Source organism: Xyrauchen texanus, chromosome 48, assembly GCF_025860055.1.
Source record: "Xyrauchen texanus isolate HMW12.3.18 chromosome 48, RBS_HiC_50CHRs, whole genome shotgun sequence".
Classification (NCBI taxonomy): Eukaryota; Metazoa; Chordata; class Actinopteri; order Cypriniformes; family Catostomidae; genus Xyrauchen; species Xyrauchen texanus.
In genome coordinates, this window is record NC_068323.1 from 9,894,386 (window position 1) to 9,912,528 (window position 18,143).

The 18,143-nt window shown below is 38.5% G+C and overlaps 1 protein-coding gene across 1 annotated transcript in view; it reads right to left on the bottom strand.

The window, feature by feature from the left end:
- The window catches only part of LOC127639428 (aryl hydrocarbon receptor-like), an 84,448-nt gene that overhangs the window by 5,751 nt on the left and 60,554 nt on the right, over positions 1–18,143 (bottom strand). The window contains exons 3-10 of the mRNA XM_052121438.1: positions 14,613–14,737; positions 10,765–10,854; positions 4,254–4,371; positions 3,813–3,952; positions 2,877–3,079; positions 2,498–2,607; positions 2,184–2,325; positions 281–2,093 (exon numbers count right to left, since the gene is read on the bottom strand). Coding sequence (XP_051977398.1) covers positions 281–2,093; positions 2,184–2,325; positions 2,498–2,607; positions 2,877–3,079; positions 3,813–3,952; positions 4,254–4,371; positions 10,765–10,854; positions 14,613–14,737 — 2,741 coding nt within the window. The remainder of the gene's footprint in view (positions 1–280; positions 2,094–2,183; positions 2,326–2,497; positions 2,608–2,876; positions 3,080–3,812; positions 3,953–4,253; positions 4,372–10,764; positions 10,855–14,612; positions 14,738–18,143) is intronic.

The window sequence follows — 18,143 nt, forward strand, 5'->3', positions numbered from 1 at the left end:
GAAGCTCTAGACTTCCTTCAAAAATTATTCTGTACACATGGTGCCAGTGGTTACATCCCATTGAAAGATGCCGAATTAACCCAACCTGTAAAAAAATCCCTGGATGAGCTGATGACAAAATGTGCCTGGGGTAAGAACAGGGTAGTACCGCTATTCTCAACAAGTTTCAATTTATCTAAAAGTAGGGAGTGAGCAAACACCTGGTGCTTTGATCTTGAAGTTGGAGCATGCTAGTTTGAGTTTCTTATTATGCCATGGATTACATTATCCCAGTGTTTACCTGCGTCTGGCCATTGCATGAGAGATACTGCTGAGCTAGTATGTTCTCTGGAGTCAACCCCAATGGGATCTGGCAGGCCATGGGGCTGATGTTGGAGTCCTCTTGTGGGATGACCGATGTGCCCACGACTGATTCGCTAGGGCCTCTCTGGTAGTAGCAGGATGCCTGTGTTGGACTCCGGGTAACCAGACCTGTCGCCCTTTGACGAGATACCGGATCTGCAGAACCATAATGCATCCCGTTCACCATAGGTTGAGGAGCGCTTACGAACATGCAGCTGTTGGTGGTATGATGGGGTCCACTGTTGATCATCTCCCCTTCCTGAGGATAGACGTTGTTAGCAGTTGTCTGAGGCAGGAAGCCAGTCCCAAATCCTTGTGCGTTTGTCTGTGTCATTAGCTGCCCAAACGGGTCTCTTTGGAATTCTGTTATTTGGCTGCAAATGCCTGTCATATTCTGATGCCCACTGGACAGTGATTTAGGAACCTGTTGAGGGGTAGACTGGGACATTGGCCAAGCAGCGTTTTGAGTGTGAACAGCAAACTGCCCTTGTAGGTGAGCGGTAGGTGCCAAGTGCAGTCCTGTGGCATCTTGTGTGACTGAAACGGTATGGGCGCAAGTGTCCAGCAGGTTATTCACCATATTGTTGCTGTCAGGAACCCACTGAGGGTTCTGACTAATTGACTGATGTTGGGTAAAAGAATTCTCATTGGGGATGCCTATTGGCTGGGTTGCGTTGCCTTGCAAAAGAAGAGGGAGAGTCATGGAGTTCAGAAGAGGCTGATTTCCAGTCTGTAGTTTCCTCTGGCCTGGTATCATTCCATTCTCTTGTACGCCACCATGTAGGACCTGCTGCTGGGATTGTAGACCAGGCCGGACATGGGTCTGCGGTGGACTACACTGGACGGCAAGAGAGGGATTAAACAGAATGTTGTTATTGGGGGTTGTCTTTTGGGGCATCTGATCCGCTCCAAATGACTGGATGAAAGTATTTTCAGGTAGCATCTGCTGTCCAACAGGTATCTGCGGTGCCATATGGGTGAGTTTCACCATCCCTCTTCCAGGACTACTGGCATCCTCTTGGATATTCATTCTGATAAACCCACCATGACCTGGGGAACCAGCGAGGAGATTACCTGGCTGGCAGTTGAATCCCTGGTTAGCAGCTAAGGTGTTTTGTAATTCCATCTCTGGTAGGCACTCGGGCACCTCAACAAACGGACTCTGGTCCTTTAGCTGTTCGGGCAACTGAACACAATTTTCCTTAAATAGTGCATCCTCAACATAGTTCAGGATGTCGTTGGTGATGATTTCATTGAAATCCATCTCACTGTTGCAGTTCATCCTGAGCAAGGTGTTTTCCCATTCCTTCAGCTCCAAATTGTCCACATCAAGCTCTTGAAGGCTGCTGCAAAGAGTGCTGTCTCCAATAATCTGCTGTAGGGTTTCCATCATGTCCTTTACATCAACTTCCTCCTTGATCTCAGCCCCTGTATTGGGGGGCGATTGCTGCCAGGTGTTCCCCGGAACATTGAGCAGAGCGTGGCTATCCTGAAAAGCCCTGTCCAATGTAAACTGGGAACTGGGGTCATTCTTCTGGTTGTAGACGGCATGGTCCTGGTTCAACATGCATCCAAGTAGAGATTCTGGGTCCAGAGATGTAGGTTTGACTATCGTCTGGCTTTTGCTCAGAGTTTGAATGTCTGTGACGTCAAGTGTGGGGCCAACCTCGTAAAGGACACCCTCACCGGTGGCACAGTTGAAGGGTAGCTGAAACTTCCTTTGACGGAGATGTTCCTCACCTTCCTCATTACTAAAAAAAATAGACTTTATTAATAAGAGATGCAAACAGATCAGATCCACAGCTACAACACCAGAATATAGGCCAGGTTTAAATACTTACCTTAGTGCTCTCTGTCGAGCAACAATGAAATCTGGTCGTCCTCCTTTATAAACAAGCCTTGCATTGGCCTGCACCCAGATCCATGTTCCCCCTTTAGACAGGAGTCTGAAGACTGTTAAACCACTCTCTCCTGTCTTTATCACTAGGAGTAAGAGAGAAAGAGAAACTTTAAAAGAGCTGCTATGATAATCATATTTCTAGACTTATGGAGCCAAATCATGTTCATAAACTCAACTCAACCAAAAGCTACGATGAAGATCTAAGGACAGAGTTGGATTTGATTTTAAAGTAAGAGCTTGTCTGATATAACTCACTTCTGACATGGTTATCTGCACAGTACATCATGTCAGCAGCGTGGATGAACTGATATCCAGAACCTCTCATACACAGTTCAATCTCAGTATAGCCAAGAACCACCTTTCCTCTGCAAGATGAGAAAAGATCGAAAAACATGAAAACAACATTACATTCAACCTATTGTTGACAAAAACAAAATGGAAACGCTTTCATCAATGCAAATAAAAATACTTGAAACTATACTACATCAATACAACTAAAATAAAAACTATATATACTGAAAAACTACAACAAAACTGAAACTAGAAAACACTGAAAAAAATTGTTCATAAAACTTCCTAAAAATGTGTGTCCATCACTAATATTGTATCTTAGTAAAAATGCAATCGAAGGTACCTTGTATCAACCCCCAAGGGTGTGAAGTCTAGCTTGTGTTTGGTTTGGAAAAGTAGAGTCTTGCTTCTGATCTCCAAGATGGAGGGTGGCTGTAGGGGTGTGGCTATGGCAAAAAGAGCCAGCTGGTTGTGGGCAATGGTCCCATCCACTGCAATCTTATTTTGTTCATGGAGATACTTCAACCTCCCTTGGAAATTCAGGGCCTTTAGGATAAAGGGAAGGGCATGAAGTCATTTTAGCCTCATGAGGTTGATCCATTTGGTGTCATTTACTAAAAGTGCATACGCACGTATTTGTGCTTAAAAACTGCGTGGGGACGTTTTTACACAGAAATCCCATTTTGTCAGTAAGTTTGTACATAGATGTATTCTAAATTTAAGATTTAAATGGATAAAATGTCAAAATGGCTTTTCAAATATATTATTACTGGACATGAAATATCTAAGTGACCCTACGATACTTATTTTCAAATAACAAAAATTATGTGCTTTATACCTCGATCTGAGATCCCTTTCAGTATACGTTTGCAGTGGCTAATCAATATAATGGAGAGCCCTTATACAGAGATCATTTGGGTGTGTTTCATGCAAATTACTAACTGCAAGGATGCGCTCCTTGAATCAGGAAACATAATTGGATTCATCAGCAATAGAACAAAGGTAACAACAAATGTACCTTACCTTATGTTACAATATGCACCTTTGCACGAGAACTTTGTGCACATAAATACTCAACTTGTACACATTTGTTAGTGAATGAGACCCATTGAGAGTAAACAATCCACAGCAGATTTATTTATCCAGCAGTTTTGACTGTATCATTGTGTCTATAGAAAATCAAGCATTGTGGAGGGTAGTGCAAAGGCTCTTGAGAGACTTTTGGTAACTGAATGGTTATCTTCTAGACACCACTGGAATAGACATCTAAGATGTTTACCAGGAAGCCAGAAGAGTTGTCAAGGAGACAACGGAATCGGCAACAGAAGCTCCGTTCCAGGAAGGAGGAGTTCTCTGGCGGGATGTGTTGAGGATTGTAGTTGACCATGTCTCTGGTGATGTCACTGCTGTTCTGCATTGCTGGAGATCGATTGGTTGTACCGAAGTAGAGAGAAAAACAAGAGTGATGTAATCGGCTGTGAATCACCACCAACGTTCATCATCCTGGGTTTATACAAAGCTCCATTTTATAAATCCCACCACAGCTGTCTTGTTCTCGGCAAACATACCTTCTTCATTCAGTAATGACAACAGCAGTAGTCTACTCATTCACAAAACATTTAGGACTGGCACCACAATATGTCAATATTACTGGTGGGAACTCATTGACCCTGGACGGACGTCATAGGTTGATTTCACAACAGGGAAAGATGCTACTAACCATCAGAGACATCGCCGTCACACGAGGTGGGGTTGAGAGCGAAGTGTAGTTGCCTTCGGAACATAGCACGATCGTCTGTGTGGATGAGCTCGAATACGCTCTGGTGGACCACATCCGACTGTGAAGACAGTGAGAGTGGACATTAAAAATCATGCAGCGTCACCACAACCCAGAATTGTCCACATGCCCATTTTTGCAACCATTTGTCATACAAAACTTGCTTTTTCACTTCTATAAACTTTTAACCCAAAAAAATGTCCAAACTCTGCCACAATTTCCAGACATACCTTTTAGTTTGGTTCTTTCCATGGTTTTACAGCAACATGTTTATCCTAACCAAATCTCCATTACGAGGGGGTGTATTTTCGGCTTATTGGCACAAGAAGACCAAAGGAGATGATCTTAAGATCTACAAGAGTCATTTTAGGTCCCCTTTAATTACAAAATAAATATACTTCTGGCTACAATTTATGATCAACCCAGTCTCTTATTTGGGGATGAAAAATGTTTTTCTTGAGAATAAAAATAAATAAATCTCACTAAATGTGCTTTTTAATCATTTAGGAGTACATCCATTCCAACTATTACAAGTCCTGTAGCAGATAAAAATGACAAATGAGGTCTCTTTAATATTTCAACCATTTCTCCTAGACAGCACTGAGGTGAAATGGAGCATATATGGATACTTTCAGTCTCCTTCTCAGAGTTTTCTCCTGAGAGACAGACCTCACCATAGGAAGAAAAAAAAACTGTTAAGAAAACATCTGTGCCCTATTTTATTCCTAAATCAATAGAAACAAGTAATGCATTTTATTTTACATATAGAAAATGAAGTCTATTTTAGGACAGTCACACACATTTTACCCCCAATTCTCATTACAGCAAAGCCAAAAAATATAGACATTATGTTCTCATTACAAAAAAACCCCAATATATATATATATATTATTTAAGTTGTAAAGTATTTAAACATCATAGTTGTACTCCTTTGGTGCTGCCTTTACATTTTCAATGTATATGCTTCCCTCTAGGGGTTTGGCAACAGCAGTTTGTCTTTGAATGTCTTTTTTTCTCAGCAGGCAAAATTCTTTTACATTCAGCATCTGTTTTTTTCCCCTCTCTCTGTTCCTGGACTGAATCAGATCCACTGAAAACAGGCTTCTGTACTAATTACTATAGACTGTTCAATGGTGGATGAAAAGAAACACTCAAAACCAGACAAGATCCAGAAAACTCTCATGACCATTTGAACCAACATACGCACATTCAAAGCTTAATGAGGAAATAGCGAGGCGGTAGAGAGGCCATTTATGAATTACTCGAAATGATGTATACAAGTCTCTGATACACAAACATATACTGTATCATTGTAAAAAGTGTACATACAGTATGTAAACACACATTTATATAAAAGGACACATTGAGAACAACAAGTCATGTGCACGGCAATGTTTGGATATTATAACTATAGGAGCAAAAACGAATGATCCAATGGAAAAACGAATCGCTTAGACATTCCATAATGTTCGACTGCTTTCTTTTCCACTCTAAATGAACAAACACTCCCACGTACACAAACATAGACCATTAAGGACTTATATATTCTGTAGGGTTACAAAAATTAATACAATTATGATAATGCACTATGTATTTTCATCACTAAACAGTTCTGAAAAGGATTGACATTCTTGCATTTTTTTTTTGCAATTAACCTATGGCAGTGTTAATCTCATGAGCAAGAACTTAAAATCAACCATTCATTCATTTAATCGTTTGATCTCCATTTTATATATCAAAATGTAAAACAGTGAAAATAGTAACTCGCTTTCTTCACACTCAACAAATGGGGCTTTTCCACTTCACGACTCAACTCGACAGTTTCTAGCTACTAGCTCATTGTTCAGTTTTGCACTGAGCTAGTAGCTAACTGCTAGCGGTCGTGTTATTGTTTTGGTCAGTTTGTGTCATGTTTAAGATGATGTCACGGCAGTAGAGGCGGCGCAACTATGACGATCAGCCTATAATCCCTCACACCTTGAGGCGGCACTAAACTGCAGTGGAAACACAAGCTCAGAAAAGTAAAGCGAGTAGAGTTGAGATGAGTCGAATCGTAACGTGCAGTGGAAAAGTGCCATAAGGTGCAAAAATGTTCCTCTCCTTAAACATGTCTCGAGATTACTGCATGCAATATTGCACCCTGTCCAGCTTTTTTTGAACACAAGAACACATCCTTATCTTGTGCTGTCGCTTGTTAATCAATATTGGGTTGTGAATTAATAAATTAAATAGCACAGATTTCTGTGATTAATCACGATTACATATTGGTACATGATAGATTACAACTAACTTTCGAGTTATGTAGATGCATCTTTGCTGGTATTAATCTTTAAAGGTGCTGTTAGCGATTGTAGAGTTCTGAAGCGTTCACGTGACTGAGCTGCTGAATTAGCCACGCCCCCTCATTCCAAAACCCGCCCTCATTTTGAGACCAAAACGAGCAAATGGGCAGCATTTTTTGTTCCTGTGGCTGTCAGATTCAACACGGGCACAATAGCAACCTCAAGTGACAAACATTATGAATCATAGCCTCAATGATCTGCTTCAAATTAGAACCAGCAAAATGATTGACAGGTGAAAAGCATCAATAAATAGTAATACATAGTTTTAATGTATCACTTAATGTCATACAAAGTCTGGTTTGTGTTTGGGAGTCTAACATTTATATTTCCTATTGACACACTAAAGCTGAAGATATAAATAACCATCTTAAGACAAATGCTTTTGTGAAACATCTTATGTGCCTAAGACTTTTGCACAGTACTGTGTGTTCATAAACAAATTAGTGCTGTCAATCGATTAAAATTAAAATAATAAAAAAAGTTATGCAATTAATCATGTTAATGCAATCAATAGCACCATCTTTGTTGTTACCATTTTTAATGGGAATGACAACAAGGCTGTGAGGGATAGACTTATCTCTTCAATGGGCTGTACTGCATTTTAAGGTGTTTTGGATCGTTCCACGGACAAAACGTTGATAAAACATCTGCCCATGAACATTCAGTATACAAAGAACTCCAAACAACATGAGTTGTGGAAAATCAGATGTGATCTAGGAGCTTTATACCGTGTGCCATTGAAGAGACGTTAAGTCTATCCCAGCCTCATTGTCATTCCCATTAAAAATCAAAGATGGCGCTAGCGTGTTTATTATGCATGTACTGCTCCACACAATCAGTTTATTTGCTAGGATGTGCAGTCGAGTCAAACATGTACCTCCTGAAATGTACATATACCAATTTCAGCCATAGAAAGTGGGGAAAAATATTTGTGAAGATTCGCCCATTGTACACAGGTGCCTGGGTTTGTTCCTGGTAGGCAGCAGATGCCCTAACCCTGCCCCCATCCTAATCGGAGCCTGTAAGGCTGAGTAGCCTGCCAGGAACAACTCAGGATACCCTTCTCCTATCACATGAAGTTTCAGAATGTAAAAAAGATACTGCATTAATTGCATTGATTTATTTTAACAGATTAACCAAAAATATTAATCACAGAAAAAAATGGTGTTATGAGCACCATCCGTAAAAATTCACTAACCTATTAATAAATCAATCATTTTTAATAACAATAATACATTATTAAATCACATTAATAATAATCACACAGGCCTATTATTTAGTTTAATTGAAATTAACATGATTAACTGCATAACTTGTTTTATTAATTTATTTGAATCGATTGACAGCACTACTTTGTTTATGAATACATATGCACCAATAAATCAAAATACTTTTATGTGAAAATCTAACTTCTCATTTTTGTGCATGAAACTAGCCTACCAACAAGGTTTTATAGGAAACTTAATAGCCAAATTAAAAGTGCATTAAAATCACTGCAGTATTCACACTTTTGGATAATTTCATTAGTATCATAAATGTTTAATAAATCACTCAAAACCTGGACTACATGACTAACAAAGCTAATTACAAGTATAAGTTATAAGCTACATAAGTCTCAACAGGTGTTCCGATTACAGTGTGTGTGCAGGTGGTGCAGCCCTGTCTCCTCCTCCGTTAACCCTGGCGACCTGGACTTGTGTCGAATGCTAGAGGCAACGTCATACTCCAGGGAAAGATTTAGTGAGGAAAACAGGTAGGCAATAACAAATGCACACACATACACACTATAAGCCCAGACACACTTCTACAACAAAGGCTCAGTTCTACTTCACGTACCATGTGCATCACATTTGTGTGTGTGTATATATATATATATATATATATATATATATATATATATATATACACTTCTTTATACACATAATGTACTATGTGCAAAATGTGTGTATGCTTAAGAGTAGGAATGAAAATTTGAGTAAACATTATGTAATGTATAGCCAACACCAGGATTCCCCAAATAGTTTTAACCAAACTTCACCAAAGAAATTCTGTAAAAACAATACAAATACGATGCAAAGACACATTTTTTGTGATGCTTCTATTATTATAATTATCATTATTATCATTACTATGGTTGTTTTTATTATTAAGAGTCAAGCATAAATATTCATATCATTTTATTACCTATTTGTATTAGTAGCCTGTTTTATATATTCAAAATTAGCATTAATATTGCTATTGTTCTTAAGGATAATATACTAAATAAACTAATAAACTATGTAAATGGATACTTTAACAGCGTTCAATATATTAATCTCTAGCAGCTGAAGGTGCGGGCATGAGAATGGTATTAATGTTTGTAGATCATCAACAGTGCCGCCTACTGTACAGGGGTGAAATTGTTTTTCTTTTCTTTTACACACTCTTGTGTGTGTATAGACCTTTGGTCGGAAGTTTGTCTCACACAATCATCACGGCTATGGTGTGAACAGGCCTTTAGCATTATCCAAACTTTTATCTCTCACGGGCCGGATGTGGCCCGAGGCCACCTATTGAGGAACCCTGGACTACAAACGGTAACTGTTGGACATTTGTTGATTCAATATATAGAGAAAATACAATACGGTCCCTCTACACACACATACACTCTCTTAGAACTGTCTGTGGATTATACACACACACACACACACACACTCTCTCTCTGACGGACAGGTTTTTCAAGTTCTTTAATGAAGTACCCAAACATTACATTTGACTCCCTTTGATGTTCTTTTTCAGAGCTTCACCTCTTTTATAAACAAAACAAACCTCCATCAGATACATACACACATCACAGGCTGACAGGGTGAAAGAAAAAACACTTAATTTATAAGCATTTGCAAATATTAGCTTACACAAATTTCAATGAGCTTTCCAAACAGGACAAGGAAGAAAACAATGTTCTCAACAACACCTACTAGCGTAGCGAGCTTGTTAACAATTAAAATCAAAATGATCACTGACGCCAGTGTTGTTTAACGGTAACCGAACACCTATTCGAATAAGCAATCCAACCCCTGCTTTAACGCAAAGACCATCAGCACTTTTTCATAACCTACTTTCATGCTTCGGTTAATGAACAGTTAGTAACCGTGACCAATGTTGAGGCACACTGGATTATCCTAATGATAACAAAATGTAAAAATCATGACCTGAGGAAACGGCACCTTGCGTTAAACTTTTACACAGCATCATTAATACTCTTCCAGGCTGAAACAAACAGGGAAAGGATGACGTGAATGTGAAAGACATCTGTCTAGTGCAGGTTTACACAGAATTAAAATTTTTTTTTAAACTGGATGAATGCGTTTGGTGTGAACAGCCCCTTAGATTGAGGTCTTTGGCCAATGCGTCTTTGGCCAATGCGTCCAGCGTCTCGCAACATAAGCAATGCTGTGTTTGCTTATGCTTGGAAAAGTGCGTCTCAAGTTCCCCTCATTCAGTTCCAGTCTGTTTAAAATGGATTGCACTTTTGTTATCGTCCAGGTAAGTTCTTTGGAATAAAAGAACATGGTGCTCTTTGGTTTGTATGTATTCGTTCCACCCTCTTGTGGACTTAGCAGGCAACGGAATTTCAAAAATTTGGATGTCTTGTAGCTTTTTCCCCTAACTGAAATAATGTATATTTAATTTCAATATAATTCAAATATTATTAAATATATTTATTTATAAATAAATATATTAATTAATTATAAAAATAAATATGTATAATATATATTTATTAAATAAAACGTACATTTTGGTAATATTTCAGTGAAAATGTCAAATGTAGTTTCTCAGCCCTGTTGACAGTCCTAGTGTGTGGATGTGGCATCACAATGGCCTGACAATTGTAATCTGTTGAGCATTTAATTAATCGCCAAGCCCATATGAAATCAAATGAATATGAATTATGCAGATTTCCGACACCCATCGTTCTCAAATTTCCACATGTTCCCGTCCCGTGCATGTTTAAATATTTTAGCTAATTTCATTAGGCTTTCAGCAGCACACACACACACACACACACACTAAATGTCCTGGTGATCGTTAAATGAAAGAGGTATTGCGAATTAGGTTACAAGGTAACTCACCTGATGGAAGCCGAGGTAGTCCTGTATAGTTGGGGAGGCGTAAAACACATAACCTTCGGCGGTGACCACCAACACAAAGCCATTGAGAGCCTGAAAAACGAAGAGCTTACATTACCAGTGGGAATTCCCACAACAAACAAGATTACAAATCTTATGACACATAGTGACTCAAAATACAAAGTGGTAAAACTTACATAAAGTTGTACAGTTGGACTATTTCTACAAACAACAATAAAAATGACAGTTTGGGTTTGTTTTACGCAAAACAGAGCGGCTGGGATTGTGAGAACGAAAGATGGGAGACGGGTGGGGTATGAAGGGGCCATTTTGTTCCCTTTTTTTTTTTCTTCTTTTACATTTTTTTTGGTAAACATCCTATGTAATTAACCAGGCTTTTGTTAAGGTGTTGAACGTGACTAAAGACGGGGGGAGAATATCGGCACTAGTCACGCACAGGAACCAACAGCCTCAAACAATGGACCGAGAGTGAGAGAGCGAGACGGAGACAGAGAGAGAGATGTGACATGTGACTGAAAAGGAAATTCACAATATTTTTAGGTCGAAAGCAACATGTGATATAGTTTACAATGAAAAGATAACATTGCTCAACAGCGGAGAATCTCGATTGCTCAAACGTCATTCCAGTTCACCAAGCATGACAACAGCTAAAATAAACAAAATGTCAACCCTACTTTCTTTCCTGAGTTAATGTTATAGAAGCTGAAGTTTTATATTTGAATTCACAGGAATGCATAATTTATTTTAACATTCCTCCAAGAAACCAGGTTTTACACTTTTTACCTGCCCTGCACACACGCACATTGGGAAATTGCTGACTTTTTTTGTGCAGTCCCGAGTAACTGTTTAGGTAAATGAATAAGAGATGGAACGAACTAGGACATACAAAAATAAGGACCAATTTAGGTAGTAGACACATTTTTGGTGCCATCTTTTGCTCCTTCAAATCTAACCATATTTCAAGAGTTAGTTCTCCCCAGAAAATGCCTAATATATATGCAAATATATATATATATATATATATATATATATATATATATATATATATATATATATATATATATATATATATTATTATTATAATACAGGTATTTTCCTGTCGATTTAACAGGTTAATTCAGTGCGATTAATTTGAAAAAAAAATTAATGCCATTAATCGCACCATAATAAGGAAGATTCCTGAGGAATGCAAGCTTGTAGTACCACCTGTTTACTCCAGAGGGCAGTAAGTGAAACTTCAGCTGTGTGGCAATGCTCAGTTTATATAGTGAAGAAAAACACCCTTGAGCAGCAGAACAACACAAACATGCGTTATGTTCTTGCGTTCAAAACACTTGGAGCGCAAATGCGAACTAAGGGATCGCAAGATTAAATATTGAGTATTAAACTATATTTAACTTGACACAGTGACCTAAAAATTGTATGTTTATGACGCAACGCATCCAAGACGCTACACCAACCCTAATATATATATATATATATATATTGAAAAAAAATTTTTTTTTTCACGAAACAAAGTCATGTGGCTTTGAATCAATATTTTTCATTTTCGGGTGAAATATCACTTCAAAAAAACCCTGTGAACAGATCGGTCTGACCTAAGACTGACGTGACGAAGAACAGAATGTTGTGAAGACCTACCAGAAGATGATTCTTATCATTCACACACACATACACTAAGAACTGGGACATTATGAGCGGAAAATGAGGTGCAAGGTGTTTATAGAATGCATTAATGTTGAGACAGGTGTGGTGTGTGTATAAACAAATGGAAGGTCAAAGTGACGTCTCCTGAGCTCATTTCTATGAATGATGGCAGGAAATGAAATGTAAATGGACGGAATTGTGGGTGGGATCAAGTGCAATGGAGAATTACGGTGGTTACCACAGAAAATAATTCAGTCTTTTTCCTTGTTCATCAAAAAAAGGAAAAATTATATTACCAATTAGAAACATTAAAATACACACTTTTTCGATGTAAAAGACGTAAACATTATACTTGTTCACATGATTTTAGTGAGATATAATAGTTACGTTTACCAGGATCATAGGGTTTCCCGATATCATGGCAACGATGTTCTAATTTTGGAAATAACTTTACACAGATATGGTTGTAAGTGATTTTATCACACTGCAATCATGTTAATATTAGGGGTGTAAATCGGTCGATTTGTCACGATACAATCTTATATCGATTCTCTTGGCCTGCGATCTCATATTTGCCGATATTTCAAAGTCTGCTGCGATACGATTTCGATTTGATTCGATTCAGGGACCTGCGACTGATATTTTCCGATATTATGAACATATTTTACAAATCAAAAACCTTTTTGTTCTCAAATGCAACTTTTATTTAGGCTCTCTGAAGTGCAAATTTATTATCCACATTGGGACATCCACATCCATGACTTGTTTCCAACCATCCGTGCCATCCATGACTTTCTTGGCTACAACTTCCACAGTTGTAATTAAAACTTGTGTGACAGTTAACTGGGATAAATGTTAGTAAGGGTGTTGATGTGTGAAGTCTTATAACTGATGCTGGAGCTGAGCAGTTAATTTCTCTTTCCCTCATTAGTGCTGTTCAGATTGTCTGCGTTGTCAAGACGTTCCACATGATGGTTGAACTGCTCCATGATACTTTAAAATAGCAATTTCTCATGTAAAATTCAAAAGGGTTGCATGCGCAATGGTATCGAAGGAAGCCTGAATGAACTGTTCATGTGTGCCGCTCTGCTTTGGTCACGAGAAAATGTCTTTATCGATATATACACAGTGTATCGATAACATTGGATTGTTGGTTATTGGATCGATGAATCGTTAAACCCCTAGTTATTATGTATAGGGCCCCATTTTAAGAGTGTTATGCCATAAGTCAGACGGCATGGCCATGAAGTTTTCATCTTTTCACGCAGGCATGGGATGGGTCTAGGCGAAGCACTAATGGGCTGGGTCAAGTGCAATTTATTTCAGAGCTCTTTCTCCAGTTATTGCACCATCTGCGTCCTCTCATATATTCTATTCCCTGTCAAGGAACGTCTATATAAATGAAGACATTCCATTTATAAGAATTTGGTTGTGTAAATGGGCTGTATGTAATTCATTAGAAGAATAGAAAAGTCTTGCACTCTTTTGTGCAATAACTACGTCTTTGCTGTATGCTCTCTCCCATTTCGTCTGCCATCGTTGCAGCGCTATGGTATTTAGCTGTGCAGTACTATAGTACAGAGGATGTTTATGTTTCCTCTGCCTCCGGAACACGATGTATGTGTTCTCTATCGGCCCCTCTCAACTGTGGTCTTGTGTTGCGTGAATCACTTGAAACATGCTTTGCGCTGGTCTCCCATTGTTCATTGTTTTGTAATGTAAATTTGTACAACCCCTGGCAAACATTATGGAATCACCATAATGGAGGATGTTCACCCAGCTTTTTTACTTCATAGCAAATAAACAAATCACAGATATGACAAATAATTTTTGTTTAATAGCTGAACATTCTGGCTTCATGAAACTTCCCTAAGTTTTTTTTAATTACATTGCTTTAATTAATGGCATATTTTTTTCCAGATCAAGTAGAGGAAAAAATTATGGAATCACTAAATGTTTAGGAACACTTCTGAAACTGTGTTTTTCTATTACATTTATGGACTGGCCCCATACACTCCATTGTACTATAAGTGCCTCACCTTTTTTTTGTGGTAATAACTTGGATTAAACCCAAAATATTCCAAGTTGGTTTGGACCAGCATAAACCAACTAATAACAGCAAAACACCTTAGGCTGGTTCAAACATCTTTTTTTTCCCAGTAGTAGTTTTCCATGTGTCATACCTGCAACAACAGTTCCCCCTCTGAGAAACTGACTCCATCAAGACTGGTGGCAGTCTGTCCATTTCCTCCAAATGTCACCGACCGCTCGTTAAGCCATCTGCCTCCTCCTGTCTTTTTTATTGTGGCTAAAGGAAAGATAGAGAGAAATGTGGGTAACTCAAAAGATTACTGCTATGAAAACATCACACAGCCAAGCAGGGCTCCTCTGTTAATTCTTAAAAACTCTAGAACAAACCAAGACAAACACGATCAAAGTAAAGTGTTCACTTTGACTAGCGTTGTTCTTCTTTAAAGCAACGTTTTGCAATTAATGCTAAGTGTGCGAAAAAAAATGAGGGAATATCCATGGATTATGGTTGATTTGGAGCGTGTATTTACAGACATCATCATCAGAAACCAATGTTTTGTTCTCTCCAGATGTCTTTAACTCATTTAGTCTTCTTGTTCTCAACATGTACCAATCAAGAATGTGTTTGAAAACAAATCCCATTGATGTCAAACTTACTGTGTTAGCCAACGTAACAAAGTGTTCATTTTGCTCAGACTTCTTTTGCAGAACATTTTAGGGTCTGTATCTGGGATTAATTGCTGCTTATGTCACACAGGTCAGATTTAGGATCCAGGCGGCCTATTCGTTGGACAGAACTACTACATCATCACATTCAAGGGCAAAACGCAAGTGAAGTCAAATTCTGAAGATACTTTATAGTTTACCTCTGTGGTAAAATTCTTGTAAATGTGGGATAAACTCTAAGGTATATCCTTCAGTAAAACTGAGGTGCATTTTGAAGTAAAACCAAAGGGTAAAAATCTGAGGTAAAATCTAAAGTAAACTATGACGCTTAGGTAAAATTTGAGGTAAACTGTGAAGATACTAACGTAAATGCTGAGGTAAAATATGAAGTAGGCTAAACTCTGAAATAAAACCTTAGGGAAAATCTGAGGTAAAACTTGATGTAAACTGATGAAAAATATGGGGTGAAATATGAGGTCAACTGAAATAAAATCTGAGGTAAAACTTGAGGTAAACTCTGAAGATAATGAGGTTAACTTTAAGGTAAAATCTGCTGTAAAATCTTAAGTACATTTTAAATAAAACCTGAGGTAATTTCTGAAGTAAACGCTGACATTAATGTAAAATTTGAGGTAAACTGATGAGGCATATTCTGAGGTAATCTCAGAGGTAAAACTTTAGATAAACTGAAGTACAATCTGAGGTAAACACCTAAGCCACTGAGGTAAAAGTTTAGATACATTTTGAGGTCATTTCTTGAGGCTCAGCTCTCACCCAACTGGGAAAAAATGAGACTTGTGAAAGAGTCTTTTCATTCCTACTCTTGCAAATGGAGAGGCATTTCAACAGTTCTGCAGCCACGCATTTTCTGACCAACTTCACTGGACATTTGAACGTATGCCCACGCACACACAGGAATTTACCAGCATTGCCACATTGTCTAATGTTTGAGGGGAAAAAAGTGTTGTCGAGAAGGTTCTAGTTTTACTTCACTACAAATTCAATTTGAAACAAAACTCAATTGATGTCAATAAGAATACCAAGCGATAAACAGTTTCTAATAACTTCCAATAATAGTTCCAAATTCTGAATAGAATTTGTGCAGTTTAACATCTTTTTTCATACATTCCATTTCAGCCATTACTTAGTAAACAAGCTCAAACCAGCAAAAATAAATAAATCTTAGTTAGTTTTTTGTCAGTAGGAAGTTAAGTGGAAAAATATACTTTTTAATGCTAAATAGGCAATAAAATGAACTGATAAATCACTCTACCATTGTTTTCTCTCAAGAAACGAGCATTAGACTTATGAGTTTTTGTGTGTGTAAATGTTCGTCTAACGTCAGGATAACGTTGAGCTAACATAGCCAGTGGGTGCGGCTCGCTAAGCAATTTCCTCCCTAACTGGCGCAGATGCCGTGCTATTTCTAGACCTTATCAAGCGCTCCCTATCACAACCCCTTCAGAAGAAAAAGAAAAACGGAAGAAAAAAGAAGGGGGGGGAGGGGGGCAAAGAGCATTTTGCTTCTAGGGACCAAAAATATCTCCCCACAGGACACAGATGTTGAGAGATTACTTAGTAAGCGGAAAAGCAGAGGCAAACGCAAACCACTTTAAACGTGGACAGCAGATCGGACTGGCTGTTTAAATGGCAGAAGAACTAAAAAAGAGACCGAGATGATGCTAGAGAGAGACAGTAAGAGATAAAAGTTCAATAGACGCTCGCCGCAGATCTTGATGGAAAACAAAATGGGGGTGTAATACAAACTTGGTAACCACACCAAATAAATAACTATGGTGCGGATAGCGTAAGAGAGATCGAGAGGATGAAATTTTGATGAGGAAAGCAGACTGAACATATAAATTACCACTTGGCCCCTACCACTGCTGTCGCTAGGGTTCTTAAGCAAAACACAGTGAGTGAACACAAAGCAAGGCAGCTGGTCAGGAGTCTCTTAGTCTACAGAGTTTGTGCATTTGGTTTCACCCCCATTGAACCCTCTCTGGCAGTCTGGACGTTGCTGGCATGCAGGTCAGTCAAACATTGGCAGCCTATTGGCCATGTGGTGCCGTTCCGCCTGCTTATTTAAAACTACAGTCTTTCATTAGCATATCTGGCCTGTTATTAAAGATAGAGGATGTGGAACATCTATGCAATCACAAGCCACCTCTCCTCCATGGATCACACAGTCCTCCTCCAACCCGTTCCGCTTCCAGGGAAAAATGACAGAAAAGAGGTTTGGGGCCGAGTGATCACCCTTGCAAAATCAGACAAGTGATTTGAACCGCCAATCAATTATTGTCTGTTCCTTTGCCATTACTGTAATTCAACACACATGGTTTCTAAACAACACCAGCACACTCTCTTAGTCTCTTCTTGTCATCTCTCCATCATCTTCTTCAATATCTGTTTGTTGCCATATTGAGGATTTCTTGACCACGATCTTTAAATGCGTCCTTCATTTCTGCTTTGTGTAACTGGAGAAAGTGGGAGGTCTGGTATGGATGGTGATCAGGAACAGGGTGGACTGGTCTAAAATGGGTCATTTAACCGACTGAAAGACCTGATCTGGGCCCCAAGGCCTCACACACAAAGAGCTCATCTATCACCATATCTTTTCTGTCCTGTCCTTTCATTTTACATAGTACCCGCGGAATGTTAATGGTAAGGAATTTAACAATTCTGGTTCAGATTCCTCTAAACGATTACGGTTCCTTAATGGTTCAATTAACGATTCCTTTAAGTAATTTTTTGAGGAACAAATGTTTGGAAATAACAAATGCAGTTTGGTCAGTCCGTCAACTCAACCTTGGCATCAGAAACTGCCTTTTAAAGGGATAGTTCACCCAAAAGTAAAAAATTCTCTCATTATTTACTCCCAGGTGTGTATGACTTTCTTCAAAAGAACACATTAGAAGAAAAAGAAAAATATCTCAGCTCAGTAGGTCCTTAAAATGCAAGTGGATGGTGATTTCTCTTTTGAAGCTCCAAAAATCACAGACAGTCAGAATAAACCT